Source organism: Ammodytes marinus, assembly GCF_949987685.1.
Source record: "Ammodytes marinus genome assembly, chromosome: 2".
Taxonomy (NCBI): domain Eukaryota; kingdom Metazoa; phylum Chordata; class Actinopteri; order Uranoscopiformes; family Ammodytidae; genus Ammodytes; species Ammodytes marinus.
This window is the reverse complement of record NC_137231.1, coordinates 33,990,371-34,006,320: the sequence shown is the minus strand read 5'-3', so window position 1 is coordinate 34,006,320 and position 15,950 is coordinate 33,990,371. Positions and strand designations below refer to the sequence as shown.

The 15,950-nt window shown below is 41.2% G+C and overlaps 1 protein-coding gene across 1 annotated transcript in view; it reads right to left on the bottom strand.

Moving 5' to 3' along the window:
- Positions 1-5,325: 5,325 nt before the first annotated feature.
- znf608 (zinc finger protein 608) overlaps positions 5,326-15,950 on the bottom strand; it is a gene marked incomplete at both ends in the record, with an annotated part of 40,884 nt that continues 30,259 nt past the window's right edge. The window contains 6 exons of the mRNA XM_080036266.1: positions 5,326-5,345; positions 5,992-6,048; positions 6,949-7,096; positions 7,583-7,752; positions 8,780-9,218; positions 10,513-13,042. Coding sequence (XP_079892392.1) covers positions 5,326-5,345; positions 5,992-6,048; positions 6,949-7,096; positions 7,583-7,752; positions 8,780-9,218; positions 10,513-13,042 — 3,364 coding nt within the window. The remainder of the gene's footprint in view (positions 5,346-5,991; positions 6,049-6,948; positions 7,097-7,582; positions 7,753-8,779; positions 9,219-10,512; positions 13,043-15,950) is intronic.

The window sequence follows — 15,950 nt, the reverse complement described above, 5'->3', positions numbered from 1 at the left end:
CCAAACTGACGCTTTGTTGTCAAGCTTTGGCGCCACCCATTTTGGGTTTGAATCCGGAAGTGATGCGGATGACGTAGAGGCTGTAGTGATCAGCGCCCTCTGTCGGCGGGAGGTGGAACTGCAGAGTGAGGCCTATTTACCAACCGCAATATAATTTAGCTGATAAAATATAAAATACTATTATTATTACGACAGAACTGAATAAATGAAATATATTAATTGTTATACACCAATACACCATACTCCATTTTGCAAAATAAAATGTATGTAGGCCTATACAAGTAGGCCTATATTGTACTTACTTAGGGATAATTGTTTATTTTTTCCAGAGGCCTATATTGTACATTTATAAAACAGCTTTAAAAGACTAGTTATTTTGCAGACTCAGATTAGTAAAAAGAAAAAGTAATTAACAAATTATTATTTTTGTATATTAGCTCAAGCTAAAACAGTAAAACAAACAAGAATGCAGATATTTTGTAATATTAACTTTAAACTCTATGATAGGGTTAGGGTTACGCATGGTCATATATGTTACAGTATATGCTGGAATTATCAATACCGTAAATAAGAATTATGATACATTTAATATATTTACAGAAGAGACCTACACTTGTCTATTGTACTGTTATAAATAAAGCATCAATTCTATACCGTTGCTATGTTTACTTCAAACAAGGAGGGCCATTGCACTTTGCTGGAAAAATGTGGACGCTCCAACACTGGCAATGTGGATTAAAGATCTGTCAAGCTGTATTGGACTGGAATGATTGACTTACACTCACCGGCCACTTTATCATAAGCCATTGAACAGGTGTACCTAATAAAGTGGCCGGTGAGTGTATATTGTTTAATATCTACTTCAGGCCTACTTCACCGGTGGGAATATGAAGGTGTATTGAATTCTGTGACATCACAGTAAGAGAAATGTAGGGTTAGACAGTGAGACCATAAAACACTCTTTCTGCCTTTTCTCAGGCTAGGATGAAGCAATTTCTATTTTTTTGCACATTTATACTACATAGGATCTCAGAATTCAATCAATACACCTTCATATTCCCACCGGTGAAGTAGGGCTTTAAGGGCAAGCGGAGGGACTTTGTTGAGCTCTGGGAACCATACTATCATGACTGATGAGAACATGGGATGAATTTGATTTTTTTTTTTTCTTTTTGTATGTCCTTTTTGTTATGGTGCAGTTGTGTGTGTGTGTGTGTGTGTGTGTTGTATAAAAAAACTCAATAAATATATTTCTATTAATAATAATAATAATAATAATAATAATAATAATAATAATAATAATAATAATAATAATAATAATAATAATAATCTATGTTTCTCTTTCTGTTCATAATTGTTGTTGGTTTATGTACTATAGAAAAAAAAAAGGCAGAAGCATCTTGGTTTTCTAGTGTCACCTCTAAAGAGAAAACTCCACAGACACACACATGTATATAAACATCCTTTAATCATGATTGCCAAACATATGAATTAAGGCATATACAGTATCAAAAAAGCAACAGCAGGTTTCTATGTTTACAGAGTGTTTTTAAACCGAATACACAAGGATGAGAATGGACAGGGACGAACCAGGCGGCCTTTATGAGACAGTAGAGAGTGTGTGTGTGTGTGTGTGTGTGTGTGTGTGTGTGTGAGAGAGAGAGAGTGTGTGTATGTGTGTGAGTGAAAGAGAGAGAGAGAGTGTGTGTGTGTGTGTGTGTGTGTGTGTGTGTGTCAGTCTCTGTGTGTGTGTGTGTGTGTGTGTGTGTGCAAGAGAGAGAGAGAGAAAGAGAGAGAGAGTGTGTGTATGTGTGTGAGTGAAAGAGAGAGAGAGAGTGTGTGTGTGTGTCTGTCTGTGTGTGTGTGTGTGTGTGCGTGTCTGAGTGCGTGTGTGTGTGTGTCTGTGTGTGTGTGTCCCAAAGTATGACAGCATTTTGTAAACAGAGTTCATATAGCACTATATTCAAGTAATAGAATGAGCACTGATACTATGCAGGTAAGGTGTTGTTGTGTGTTGAGTGAAGCAGAGCCATTGATAGACAAAGATGCGCCATTTTTAAATTCTCTGAACCAATTTGAGTGTTATAGGCTATGTAAATATTATTTAAATCTCACACAACTTGTACATTTTTAAACAAATTTGCAGATCTAATTATTTCCAGTGACCCAGTAAATTCACCACGTAAAGAACAATGACATGGCTACTGCTGCAATGCGAATATACAATTAGAGCACCTCACTTTAAAGGTGCTACGAGGAACTTTCAAATATTTCTGAAACAGTCTAATTGTTCCTCTGATGATCATGAATTACATGTAACAGCAAACGAGACCATCAGTGCAAAGAATGCTATTTTTATATGTTTTTTTCTTAATGCCTTTGTCATGGGTACACGCTCACCCAGGAACAACAGCTGGCGTGGTAAAAACACTACCACTTTTGTCCAAAGGGGGGCGCTAGAATGAACACAAACTGAAAGTTCCTCGGAGCACCTTTAAAGGAGCCACTTCAAAATGTAATTCATTTCACTGTCAGTGCTGCGAACTGTCTAAGAACAGCTTGTGAAGACAATTAGGTTGATATTGCTTCTTGTTTTTTTACCGCAGACTCCTGGGATTGCTTTTTAAGTTTGGGGACTGTCCTTAACGGTCAAAACATTCTGCAATAATTGAATATATCTAAAACAAATTAACCAAATCCAAATATCCAAATAGCTTACACGTTGCTAGAATGACTTCAGCTAATATTAGGATAGATGTTGCAGGGCTGTTAACTGAAAGAAGCACCAAAAACAGCCCAACTGTTGTAGAGATTTGGTATTTGGTCGAAACCACTTTGTGTATCAGCGGCCCTGCACTGAGCTAGTTCTCTTGTAGAAGGAAAGGGAGCAGCGGCAAGCGATTGTGGGACTCGGGACTCCGTTTAATATCACTGAAGGTAGATTTGTTACTCTAGTTTATGTTTTGATTTCAAACATGACTGAAAACAGAAATAAAAATGATAAAAAAATAAAATAAAATAAACAAAACAAAGTAAATTAACAAAAAAAAGATAAAATAAATAAATACATTTAGTTTTTTTGTAAAATAAATAAACGAAACAAAGTTAATGAACCGTAAAGTAGATACTTAAAGATACATAAAGGACAATTCCAGTGTTTTTTTAATGTTATGCTGTAGATGGTTCTCCAGCTTTTATTTTTCTGTTATCTGAGCTGTTATTTGAAAAAAAATAATAATAAAAAAAAATATTGCATTGAATTGAATTGTAGCTACACCCAAAGACTATTTATGCTGTAACTCCTTTACGCAACTTGAAAGTCCGTAAAAATGAGACAGAAATAAATCAACACTGGGGAAATTCTATTAAGTAAACTTTAAATCTTTTTAGCGAAGTGCGACTGACTAACTTCAACAATTCCTTTATCTTTCCACCAGACAGAGAAAGCTACAGGCTACCCCATTAAGTGAGTGAAGCTGCATTTCACTGTATGACCTCTCAGTTGTTGAATTTGAGTGTGACGTTTAAAATGAAAACAAATACATCGCTTATAAGTAAAAAATTATTTGTGCGCTTGAATTTTGACCCATATCTGACTCCATAATAGCTGTAAATAAAAAAAAAATGCTGATTTCACAATATAGCTACAATCTGGGGCTAACATTCACTAAACAACCCTTAGCTGTAACCAAATCAACTCAATAGCTTTTTATATTAGCTTATACTCACCCCTCATAAACAAACAGACAGACATTGGTTGTATTTATTTGTTGTTGCTGGTTGTTCCATAATGCTATGTGCGCCCGCTGCTCCCCTTTGCAATGCTGATGGACATATATCAACGAGACGATATTTTACGAATAAAGCAAGTCTGTGCTCGGCCTTTGAAATCTGTACAGAATAGTATATACACAACTTGGTTTCCTACATGGCACTGGGTGGGTCAATGTGAAGGATGTTACTCTCACATCAAAAGACAAATACAATCAACATGGTTTACGCTCAAGTACACGTTAGGTTAGTTAATACAAATGTATATAAACAGCTCTGGAAAAAAAATAATTAAGAGACCACTCCGAATGTTCAGTGTCTCTTGTTCTGTTTGACTATTTATAGGTTTGGGTAGAATGAACATTTTGGTTTTATACTATAAACTACTGACAACATTTCTACCAAATTCTTCCCGATAAAAATATTGTCATTAAAGAGCATTTCCATTAAGTAATGTAGAGATGAAGATTTGAAGAACAATCCAGACTGGTCTCTTCATTTTTTTTCCGGAGCTGTGTAGCGGCAGCACTATGTAAGGGAGGGAGGAGGACCACTTCAGTAGTAAATAAAGATATTGAGGGCGCATTCACACTACAAGGCCATTATCTGAACCGTACCGTGCCTAAGTACTGTATGTTTGTCCCCTAAAGCTCAGCATATACATGACTTGTAAATGTATAAGTGCTATTCCCTGTGAGTTATTGTGAGGAACTTGTCAATATAATACTTTGTAGTGAAAAAGAAAGTGTTCCGTACCATACTCAAGCACGCTCACACTAGGCAATACAGATTCTGTACCATACCATATATTCCATATATATGCCTGAACATTTTTGCTGCAAATTCGACTGGATAAAAATTTCAAAATCAGATACAAATAATACACGCATATTAAATACATGGTGACGTATTGGCCGGAAGCAACGGTGCCTAGGCCCGGATCTTTTGAAGCAGTGTGAGTGAGTGAGGGAAAGGAAGGGGGGACACAATCAGGCTTATAAGCACGGTACGGATCAACTGGGCCTAGTGTGAATGCGCCCTAATAAGACTCTTTAGCTTCCTAATGCTGTTTCTCACCCAATACAAAACCCTATTGGGATACAGTAGGTCATCAGCAGTACATTCAATCATATCGTCATCATTTTACACTACGATAAATGTGCATTTTTATAAAGTTGAAGCACCAACTTTTCGGGGATTTTGAGTTTTTAATACGCAGCGCAAAACTGAAAGCTTGGAAAAAAGTTGCCTGGATTTATACAGATATAGTTTTAATTCCTTCCTTTTAAAAAGGTCCAGGGGGGGGCGGGGGGGGGGGGGGGGTCTCGCTCTTGCTTTCGGCTTTACAGTTCCTCCCCCAATATGATGTGTTATAAAACAGGTGGGCTCTCAGTCATTAGTAAGAAATGAAAGAGATTTTTTTTAAAGATTTTTCGATTTTTCTTTTAGTTGATTTGAGTTGTCTGCCTCTGAGAGCGAGGCGAAGCTTATTGAACACCATGGAATTGATGTCTGATTAATCTTCTTCATGTGAGACCGCGTCACATGGACACACTACTTCTTCCCTTCGCTGTCTGTGGACACAAACAGGACAAAACAAAACAGGATATTCAGGCACATTTTTATACACTTTTTACACCAAAATTAGCACTCGAAAAAATTGTGGAAGCTACTGTGAGATGGTGGTCAACGTTACATTATCAGATCTTTACTTTAGTATCCTCTTTCAAACTTGTAAAATGTCAAGCTGGAAATCGCAGTTTCATCTTAAAAACAACTAATTAGAGAAAAAACTGTAAGAAAAAAAATTTAAATAAAAAGTTAGATCAACTTGGAAACAGAGGAATAGTAAGTTCATGGTTTTTTTCAGACCCAGACAAAGTTTATCTTTGCGTATCTCAAAAAAGATAATGATTGTGTGCTGAAAAATGAACAACTGCCAGCTGCTACTGATACTCATGAGACTTTTTGTTGTGAGAGAGAGTCAGCGTTTTAAACTGACAGACTAGAAGTTAACTAAATCAATCAAAAGACAGCGCTTCAGGTATCGCTTTGAAAAATGGAAAACTGAGCAAAATCCAAAATCCTCCTCAAAAAATCCAAAATTCCATAGCCCGTTATTAATTTAAAGCAATAATTTCAACTATGAAGGAAGACTCTGTTTTAGGAGCATGGCTACGTGATGTAGAACAGGTTAAAGTGTGTGTGTGTTAAACTGACCGGTGGAGGAGTGACCTGACACCTGCTGACTGGAAACCAGAGACCTGGAGCTCAGCCCTTCAACACAGACAGACAGACACAACAAAACACGTATTCATTCATCCAACAAATCAACTCCATATATCACTGCAGCTGCTGGAGTCCACTGGCCTTTTACACAAGAGGACAATGTATGAAATAAATAATACATTTGTCAACAACATGCAACAGCAGTTTTCCCCTTGAAACACGAGAAAAATGTCAAAGTCTTGTAGATGGTAACCACAGGTAGAAGGTAACACAGTACATGGACACAAGCTTTTTGAGTGACTATATTATTTAAATTAGTTCTGAGGAACTTTAAAATATTTCTAAAACATTCAAATTTTTCTTCTGGTGTTCGTTCATAGATTACATGTAACAGCAAACAAGGCCATCAGTGCAAAGAATGCTATTGTTATATAGTTTTTCTTAATGCCTTTGTCATGGGTATATATACGCTCACCCAGGAACAACAGCTTGCGTAGTAAAAACACTACTGCTTTTCTCCGAAGGGGGCGCCAGAATTTAACACAAACTACAAGTTCCTTAGTAAAAACCAGTAATGGAAAGTAACACAGTACATGAACTCAAGTATTATAGACTTACTTTATATACAATAATAATTGTCAAGCTTTTTTTTCAGCTTAGCTCTTCAGTAAGTCATTCTAACTGTCAAGACAAACCGATCTGAAATATGAGCTTGAGGTAGAACCATTTGAATTTATTATTTATTAATAGTGCAGACAGAACTCATTTAAATGGTGGTTGTGTGGTCACACCTTTTTCTATTTTATATATATATATTTAAATATAGGCTATAGGCTATATATTTTTTTAAGATTTTATTTTATGTGAGACAATACAAGGAACCACAAAGTGATACAAGACATACAAACCAGAAGACATAAACAAACAGTCTTAAACAAACAGTCATACCTTGGTAGATGTCGTACTGCCCGGCCAGCAGGTTGTAGCTCATGCCCAGGTGTGTGTGGTGGTGTGTGTGCAGGTGACGGGCGAACGACACATGGTTCCTCTCTCGCTCCGTCTCTCTCTCTCCCTCGGGGGAACCCTTCTCACCGGGCTGCAACAAACACACAAACACACAAACACACCATTCACACATCTTTGACTCTGGCATAACTTGGTTTCAGTCAATTCACTAAACATTATTTTTATGTTATATTTGTGTGGTGAAACCAACCAGGTTCATTTCGGTGTGTTATACTTTAAATAGTATATAGCGTATATACAGCTCTTTTCCCTGGTTTTTCACAGACCCAAAGCGCTTTACATTGTTTTGTACACATTCACCCATTCACACACACATCCATACACCGATAGCAGCAGCAGCTACCACGCAGGGTGCAAGCAGCTAACTATCAGGAGACATTTAGGGTTCAGTGTCTCTTTGCCCAGGGACACTTGGACATGTGGCGGGGAGACGGGGGATCCAAACACAGAACCTGTTTTTTTGTGTGTCTGTGTGCGCGTGTGTGTGTTTTTGTGTTCACTAGGAAATATCAGTGTGTTGTGTGTATGATGCAGTGTAGTGTGTGTATCTTCTCACAGCAGGGGATTTCCCGTGGTACTGGTGGCTCTGCTGCTGCAGTAGTTCCATGGCTGAGTTGGAGTTTGAGTCGTTGCTGCTCGGTTTGTTCACCACCACGCCTCTGCCGGGTGGGGTCACCTCTGACTCCTCCCGCCCCGCCGTCTTACCGTACAAAGGGTAGTGGAAACCTGGTGGACACATTTACACGTACACATTTACACAGCACTTAACAATACAGCAAGACCAGATGGAGAAATACACACTATCACCCATGAACAATGACATGCTATCGAATATAATGCCAATGAGTTTCTGAGAGCTCTACATCAACAGTAAGAAGAACATTGATATTGTTGCTTATATTTCAATATCAATATTTAATTATGTCAATATTTAATTCTGTCATGTAGTGTGTGAGTGAGTGAGTGAGTGAGTGAGTGAGTGAGTGAGTGAGTGAGTGAGTGAGTGAGTGAGTGAGTGAGTGAGTGAGTGAGTGAGTGAGTGAGTGAGTGAGTGAGTGAGTGAGTGAGTGAGTGAGTGAGTGAAGCAGCAACTAATTGTTCAATATTCTATAAATGCTTTTCTGGACACTACAATCATGACAACGGTTTCTAGTAGAAACCCAAATTACAATTTCTAACCTGAAAATAACATATGGTCTTGAAGTGCAATTTATTTCATTACGTGCATACCTTTTGGAAACATTTGAAAAAACTAAATAAATAATGAATATATAAGAAATGTAGCCTAAAGTTTGAGTCAGCCCTCTAATGTTATGCAAGGAAAACTAAAACTATGGCGATCATGCTTAGGCACAGCACGGATCAACAGGGTTAAAGACCTACTTCACCGGTTGGAATATGAAGGTGTATTGAACTCGGAGATCCTATTTAGTATAAATGTGCAAAATAAATTGAAATCAGATCATCTTAGCCTGAGAAAAGGCAGAAAGAGTGTTTTATGGTCTCACTGTCTAACCCTACAGTTTCCTTACTGCTAGGATTAACAGGACAGCTGGGCCAAGGGAAGACTGAGGGAAGACTGAGGGAAGAAAAACCTCATTCATTATATTATAATAGTTATTTTATAATGATAGAACGCCGGTTCCGTACGGGTGAAGTATTCCTTTAAGTGTGAGTGGCCCCTAAATGTTTTTCCCAAAATGTCAAACTATTCCTATAAGTTTAACCCCAAAGCCTTGATTCTGTCTCTTACCTGGGTAGTTGTGTATCAGGGTTGGGGACACCCCCCTGTAAGCGCCCCCACTTCCCTCACACATGGCCAGGTAGGGCTGGTAGGACGAGTGCTGCTGGTACTGGATGTATGGCTGTTGAGGCGACACCGCGGCCCGGGCGTTTTGGGACTCTTCGGACAGCGCTCCCAAAGACTCCTGGCCTTGATCATCCAGCCCCTCCAGCCTATCCGAATCATCCGTGTCCAGGTTCGGTGGCAGGTCGTGGGCATGGATTCTAGCTTTCTTCCCATCCCCTCCGGAAGTCATCTTAGCACCAGGTTGGCTTGGTTCCAGGGTCGTCAATGGCCATTCTTTGCCCCTGTCCGCTTCACCATTTTCGGCCTCCTCTCCGTGTTGTAGCTCCGTGGAGGAATATTTGCTGTGCGCGATGCAGTGAGTCCAGGCAGGGCCGTCCGAGGGCTACAGATCGATTGGGGGGGACAACAAGTGTTGGTGCTATAGTTGTTGGTGGTTGCAGTGTTTCCCCTATAATGCTTTGTTAAACAGTGGTGGGTGGGAGGCATTTTTGGGGGGAATCAGTTCAACTTCAGTCCCAAGTCAAGTCTTTGTCCCAGTTTTTGAAAACATGGCCAGTTGTAGGGCTTAAAACTAAACCCCTACTTCATACTAAATGATAGCCGTTTTGAGTTTTTTGGAGGGGAAAGAAAGGCTAGATTTTAAGACATTTTTCTTCAAGGCCCACCGCTGCCGAGTGACTATAGGGGAAACACTGTGTATTGGAGTGCACAGAACCATAGACAAGACCATTTATCACCGGCTCTATAAAAGTGATGTTGATGGAAGATGGCGACAGCAGTTTCAACAGCAGGCGGCCATTCACAGGCAGGTGGGATGATCTTAGAAAGCGTGACGTCCCTCTTTCAATGACACGATCAAAATCTCATACATCAACTGCTGAATTTAGGGCCAAAATGAACCGGAAAATACAGCTTTTGCCGGTTCCAAACGAACGTGGCTTTCATTCAATCCATTCATACAGTATTTTTTAAATTTTTACCCAGCATGGCTAGAGTTAGCGTTACGTTAACTGCATCATAAGATGACATGGTTTTAAAAATCTGTACAAGCTTTCTTTAAAAAAAAGCAGCTCGTATGAAAAGCAACACTTAAAAGCCAGAGTGCGTAACTTTTTCATATCAATGAATGTCGGTTACATTCAAGCCATCGCCCAAAAAAATCCCAAGAAGAGCCCAAGAACTGTTTCAGTTGTTGATTCTACTGCTAAGAAAAAACCTGGACGTAAAGCAGAAGGTATAGATTCCAATGCGCGACCACTGAAGGCTTTACCTCATGTAGATGCACCGACCGACAGTGTTGTTGTAATTACTCAGAATTCCTCATGGGGGGGGCGACAGAAAGTTACGCACTACAGCTTTAAGTATTTAACATGTTTCTTGATGTTTTTACATTTACCAGCTAAACACTAAAAACATCTGCGTCCATCAAATCAACCAAACCAAATAATTTTGACTGCAGTAGGACGTCAAGGTAGTCAAACCTACAGCACCACAAAAGCCTTACGGTCTTTTGCTACTAGCACCTAATGGTTTTGACTGTGACACAATGTGCGATTAATCTTTTAAAGCAGCAGCAGCAGTTGGTTTAAAAGCAGACCCAACCCGACCCCCAAAACAACACTGAATGTAGCGGCTTCGGTGGCGGCGGAAGGTTATAGACAGAGCGAGAAACTTACACTGGAAAAGGAAACATTTGAGTCCAGGTCTGTCTGACTGTTTGGGTTGTGGAGGGAAGAATTGGAAGAGGAGGTAGAGGACGGTGACTTGATGATTTCCTCGCAGTCTTTCATGGAGACTTGGTGGTGCTGGTCGGACACGGACATCCCGCCGTGAATCGCCTTTACGCCCCGTTCCCCTCTCTCGTTTATCTCCACGTACGTCAGCACGGGCTTCGAACAGCAACCTCCTTTGGCGCCGTCTTGACTTGCTTTACCTAGCATGGGTCCACCTCCACCGGTTGAACCCCCGATTATATGTTTATTAGTATCATCATCACCACTGTCTCTTATAACCTGTCCCCTTTCGTTTCTCTGCTTGGCGTTCTCGCAACATTTCTGCGCCATTAATATTTTCTGGTCCATGTATAGTCCTCGTGAGTACTGGCCGTAGTACAGCGACTGCGCCAAAGCGGTTTGCGTCTGACTCATCGCGAGTTGTAGTTGAGATTGCGGCGGCCCTTCACCTTTCTTCAAGTCCGAAAACTCATGTGAGGAGCAAATCTTATCATCCTCTTTCCCCTCTTCCTTTCTATCCTTTCCTTTGCTGTCAATTGAAGACCGTTTGTGGAACTCAACTCCACCGCTACTGCCAGTATTGTTCTGCCTGTCTGACTGCATGTAAGCTTGCAGGTAGTACGGTTCGTAGCCATGGTAGTAAGGAGATTGGGGATTGTCTTTAGGTGATGGCCCAGTTGAAGATGGTGGGGTCTTAACAGGGTTACAGTGGTTACCGTTGGAGCTTACCTCGGAAGATGACGAAGCCGAAATTGACCCAGATTTTGATCTTAAACCTTCCGAGCGACATTCCGAAGATCCGCCATCGTCCCCGGCGTCTGAGATATCGGAATACGCCGGGCTGTTGTTCTTGCTGTTGCCGTCTCCCGTTGCCAAGCAAACTCCGCCGGCCGAATCATTCCGCGACGAACCACCGATGGAAGGACTCGGAGCGTTGTCCGTGAAGGTGTAGACTTTATCGGCCTCGGCTCGGATACTAGCCATCCTGCTCTCCTGGCTTTCCGTGAGACCGTTCATAACATCTTGCTTGCTCAGATGCTCCTTTAGAAGACTTCCAGAAATTTCCTTGACTTTCGAACCACTACATCCATTTCCAACATTGCCACCATCTTCAATTTTGACGCCACTGCTGTCACCATTGGGCGTAGACCTAGTTTGGGCATCTTTATTATGCTTGTCCTTCAACCTCCGCTTCTCTTTCTTCCTCGTCTCTTTACTACAAGTCACCACGGTAGCTTTGACGAGTGTCTGTTCCACAACGATGTTCAGCTTTGGTTTGATGGCTTTCAAGGGAAGATTTTTACTAGCGACGCTTACAGCTGCTACGGGTGAGCTGGCAGTATCTTGTGCGCCAGTCGGATATGTCGAGTTGGTGTTGGGTATCGCGACCAGTTTAGGAGGAGCGGGAGCCGGAGCAATCGGCCGGTTTGTCCGCGATGATTTGGACATTTTCTCAACCTTCCCGTTCGCTTTCTTGCCCTTGTCACACGCGCCCCCCTTCTTGTCGATCAAGCCTTCCGCTTCAAGCTTGGGCATCTCCACCGTGGAATTCCTATCTGGGACCATGCAATTCTCCAGAACCACTGTCATGTTGGAGATGATTGGCAGGTTGCTCAGGTCGTCAATGAGCCCGTCTTTCAAGATAGAGGTTCTTCTGGTCTTAGAGTTTGTCGTGGGGCTGTGGTCTGTACTCAATAGCAGCCGTCTGTTTTTAGGCGACCCCACTGTGGTTACCTTATATAAAGGGGCCGGTTTCTTGTTGGAACTATTGTTATTCGTGTTGTTGTTCGTCTCTGAAAGGTCATACGTCATGTTGCTTAAGGAATCCTCACAGTCCGATAGTCTATCCTCACTCTCGACATCTTTCATCGGCTCTAGCTCCGGTTTTCTTTGCTCTTCGGCCTCCAAATGCGCGTGCGTCTGGTGGTAGCGCAGGCCGTTGATGTGCTTGTAGCGTTTGGTGCAGTTCGGATGCGGGCAGTCGATCAGAATCGGCGGAGGGGGCGGCGAATTCCCACACCCCCCTCCTCCGCCCGGGTCCATGAACGAAGGGTCGGATTTGCCTTGCGGAGTCGACGGGGCGCTTCGGGATTTCGCTCGAATTCTCTTGCCGTTCCCGTTCTTAATTTCTTCGGTGGAGACCATCGTTAGGTCCAAATCCGCCGGCGGTTTATTCTTTCGCTTGCCAGAGGACAGAGAGGTTTGGCTGTTGGTTGGTTTCACGTCGTCAACGGTGAAAAACGAAGATTGCGTTCGGCAGTTGCTGTTGATTAGATTCAGGCTTGATCTGCGTCCCTTGCTGTGGATGGGAGCAGAGGTTCCACCCCCGCGACTTCGGTGTTGCGATAGACCCCGGACTTTGGTGGCAGGCCCCGGGTCGACGCACGGCCGGTCGGACATGGCCATACGCATCCGTTTGCCCCGACCGCGACCGCCGGGCAACTCAGGGTCACTGGAGGGAGACTCGCAAAACCTGGAACAGAGACAGAGAATGAGAAAAATATTACATATTATTAAACCATATCATTTTGCATTGCATATATTGTGTAATTTCATTGTTGTTGTTAATTAAAAAGCTTTCTTTTTAAATCCCTGCTGGCTGTTTGTCTAGTCTCTATGCTGTTGCCGTCAACATATTTTTTACCGCAGTAGAACAACTTGTTCCGAATTGAACTCTTGTTCCGTCAGACACAAACACAGACAAAAACCTTGAAAGATAACAGATTATCATTCAAGGCTCTTTCCAAACACTTTACCCAGACGTCAAGGATAACTGAAAAAAAACTGATGTAGAGAGCAGCCTGCTACTTCTTTGATAACATAGAAAAAAAAAACCTGTACAATCCACTTATCTCTGTATTAGATACGGAGACATTTTTGTATTCACATAACGTCCCATACTGCTTTGAAGTCTTTTGATGTTACTTTCCAGACTCGCCTCTTAACACACACACACACACACACACACACACACACACACACACACACACGCACACACACACACACACACACACACACACACACACACACATTGTTATTCATATCAAAAACCCTACATTTGACCAATTTATATTTATCCACAGTCTTACCCTTTTATTTTCTTATCTAGACACTGAACCTAACATCTTTCAACACACACACACACACACACACACACACACACACACACACACACACACACACACACACACACACACACACACACACACACACACACACACACACACACACACACACACACACATTTTCTTCTAATGGCCTTTATTGCAATAATTACGACACAACTACAGAGGACTTGTTTGGTTTTAAATATTCTACCAATACATGCTGACCTTGGACAAACTGTCTAGTGTGTTAATCAACGTTATGATAGCACTGACCGCAAAGCATGCTGGGAAAAGGCCTTTCTCCCCCCGCCCCCCCCCTGTGATTTTAAAATGATGATATCTCACTTTTCCTATGATGTTTGTAATTGCATTTTTCTTTTAATAAACGTTATCGTGTCCCATGAATGTCACTGAAACGGCCGGGACGTCTGACTGAATATTTTTCTTTGGTATTTCAAGGTTATTGGTCGTTCTCATGGCTCTATTTCAGGGGAATTGAATTGGGGTGAAAAAGGGTGAATGACTATCCAGGATCCAAAATTGGGGGGAAGGTCCTTGTGTGTGGAATTTTGGGGAATTTTTCCAAGCAGTTATTTAGTGATTGCTTTAACAACCAATACAAATTAAAGTTGTAAGCTCAATTATCAATATTTTTTTTAAATTTTAAATTATTACATTACATTACATTTTATTTAGCTGACGCTTTTATCCAAAGCGACTTCCATTAAGTGCATTCAACCATGAAGGTACAAACTCAGAACAACAGGAATCATGTCAGTACTATAGCTGCAAATAAAACAAACTACAAGGTGCCAGAAGTAAGTGCTACATGGAGATGTAACAAGCGCCTTTTTTTAATTATTTATTTTTAATTTAGTCGAAGTGCAGTCTGAAGAGATGTGTTTTAAAACATTATTATTTTAAAGGTGCAGTGTGTAATATGACATCATCAAGAAAGTTCTACAAAGTTCTAGAATGCAACACTCCCTGGGTAACCCCACCCCTTTAGAATAATAACAGAAGCTACAGTGGCCTTCAAGGACAAGAACAATTCTAAATTTTAAACAATGCACCTGATGACATTCCAACTATGACACTTTCAAGATGGCGGCACTAGGCCTTGGTCCAAAATATGCAGAAATATGGACATATATGAGACCCTTTCTAAGGGAAAAAATAATAATTCTTAAAAAAAATCCAGCTATTATCCACTAAATTAAATGTACTTATGGATATTATAATTACTTTCTACAAAATCTGCTAGGAAATAAAACCCACAATTCTACACACTGCAGCTTTAAATCTATATTGTGTTTTTCATAATTTGTACTTTTCATATAACCACTCACTGCATCTTTCATCTTTCCGTACCAATTTCAATCAAAGACTAACAAAACTGCCTCATCGTCAGTAGAAGCGTTTTTTCATTACATTGTATTATTCTGTTATGATTTGAAACACAGCGTTCGTTCCCCGCTGACAGGAATGAAAGAGAGAAAAAAAAGCAATTTAGTATTTAGTGGCCGGTGTGTGAGATTGAGCCGTTACTGCCATGACAACAGAGCAGTCATTTACATACAGGCGAGGAGGGACTGTCATACTCCACACGGTAATTACGAAAAAAACACTTTCGCATTTGTAAAACAGTGGAGAGGCTTTAAAGGATGACACACACACACACACACACACACACAGAGACACACACAGAGACACACACACACGTACGCAGACAGGCACGCAGGCAGGCAGGCACACAAGCACACGCACAGGCAGAAGCACACACACACGACGCACACACACAGGAGGTACACACACACGCCCACACACACACGCACATACGCAGGCTGGGACACACGCACGCACGCAAGCACACCCACACGCACACACAAACAGACAGATAGACACACACACACACAGACACACACACACACACGCACGCGCGCAAGCACACCCACACGCACACACAAACAGACAGACACACACACACACACACACAGAGTAGACTCACACACACACACACACGCGCACACACACAGAGTAGACATAAGCGCTCACCAGAGAACAACAACTGACAGCCACACAGACAATTCAGCCGCTTTGTGTAATTCTAAAAACATTCAAACACTTTAGAATGAAAATAATAATTGCTCTCTTCATTTAATCGAATAAACAATCACCAGCCAATAAAGGCCAATTAGAATAACAATCAAGTGGTTTAATAGCATAGAGGAAACAGGGAACAACACCACATAAAAGTGAGGCAGAATGCATATA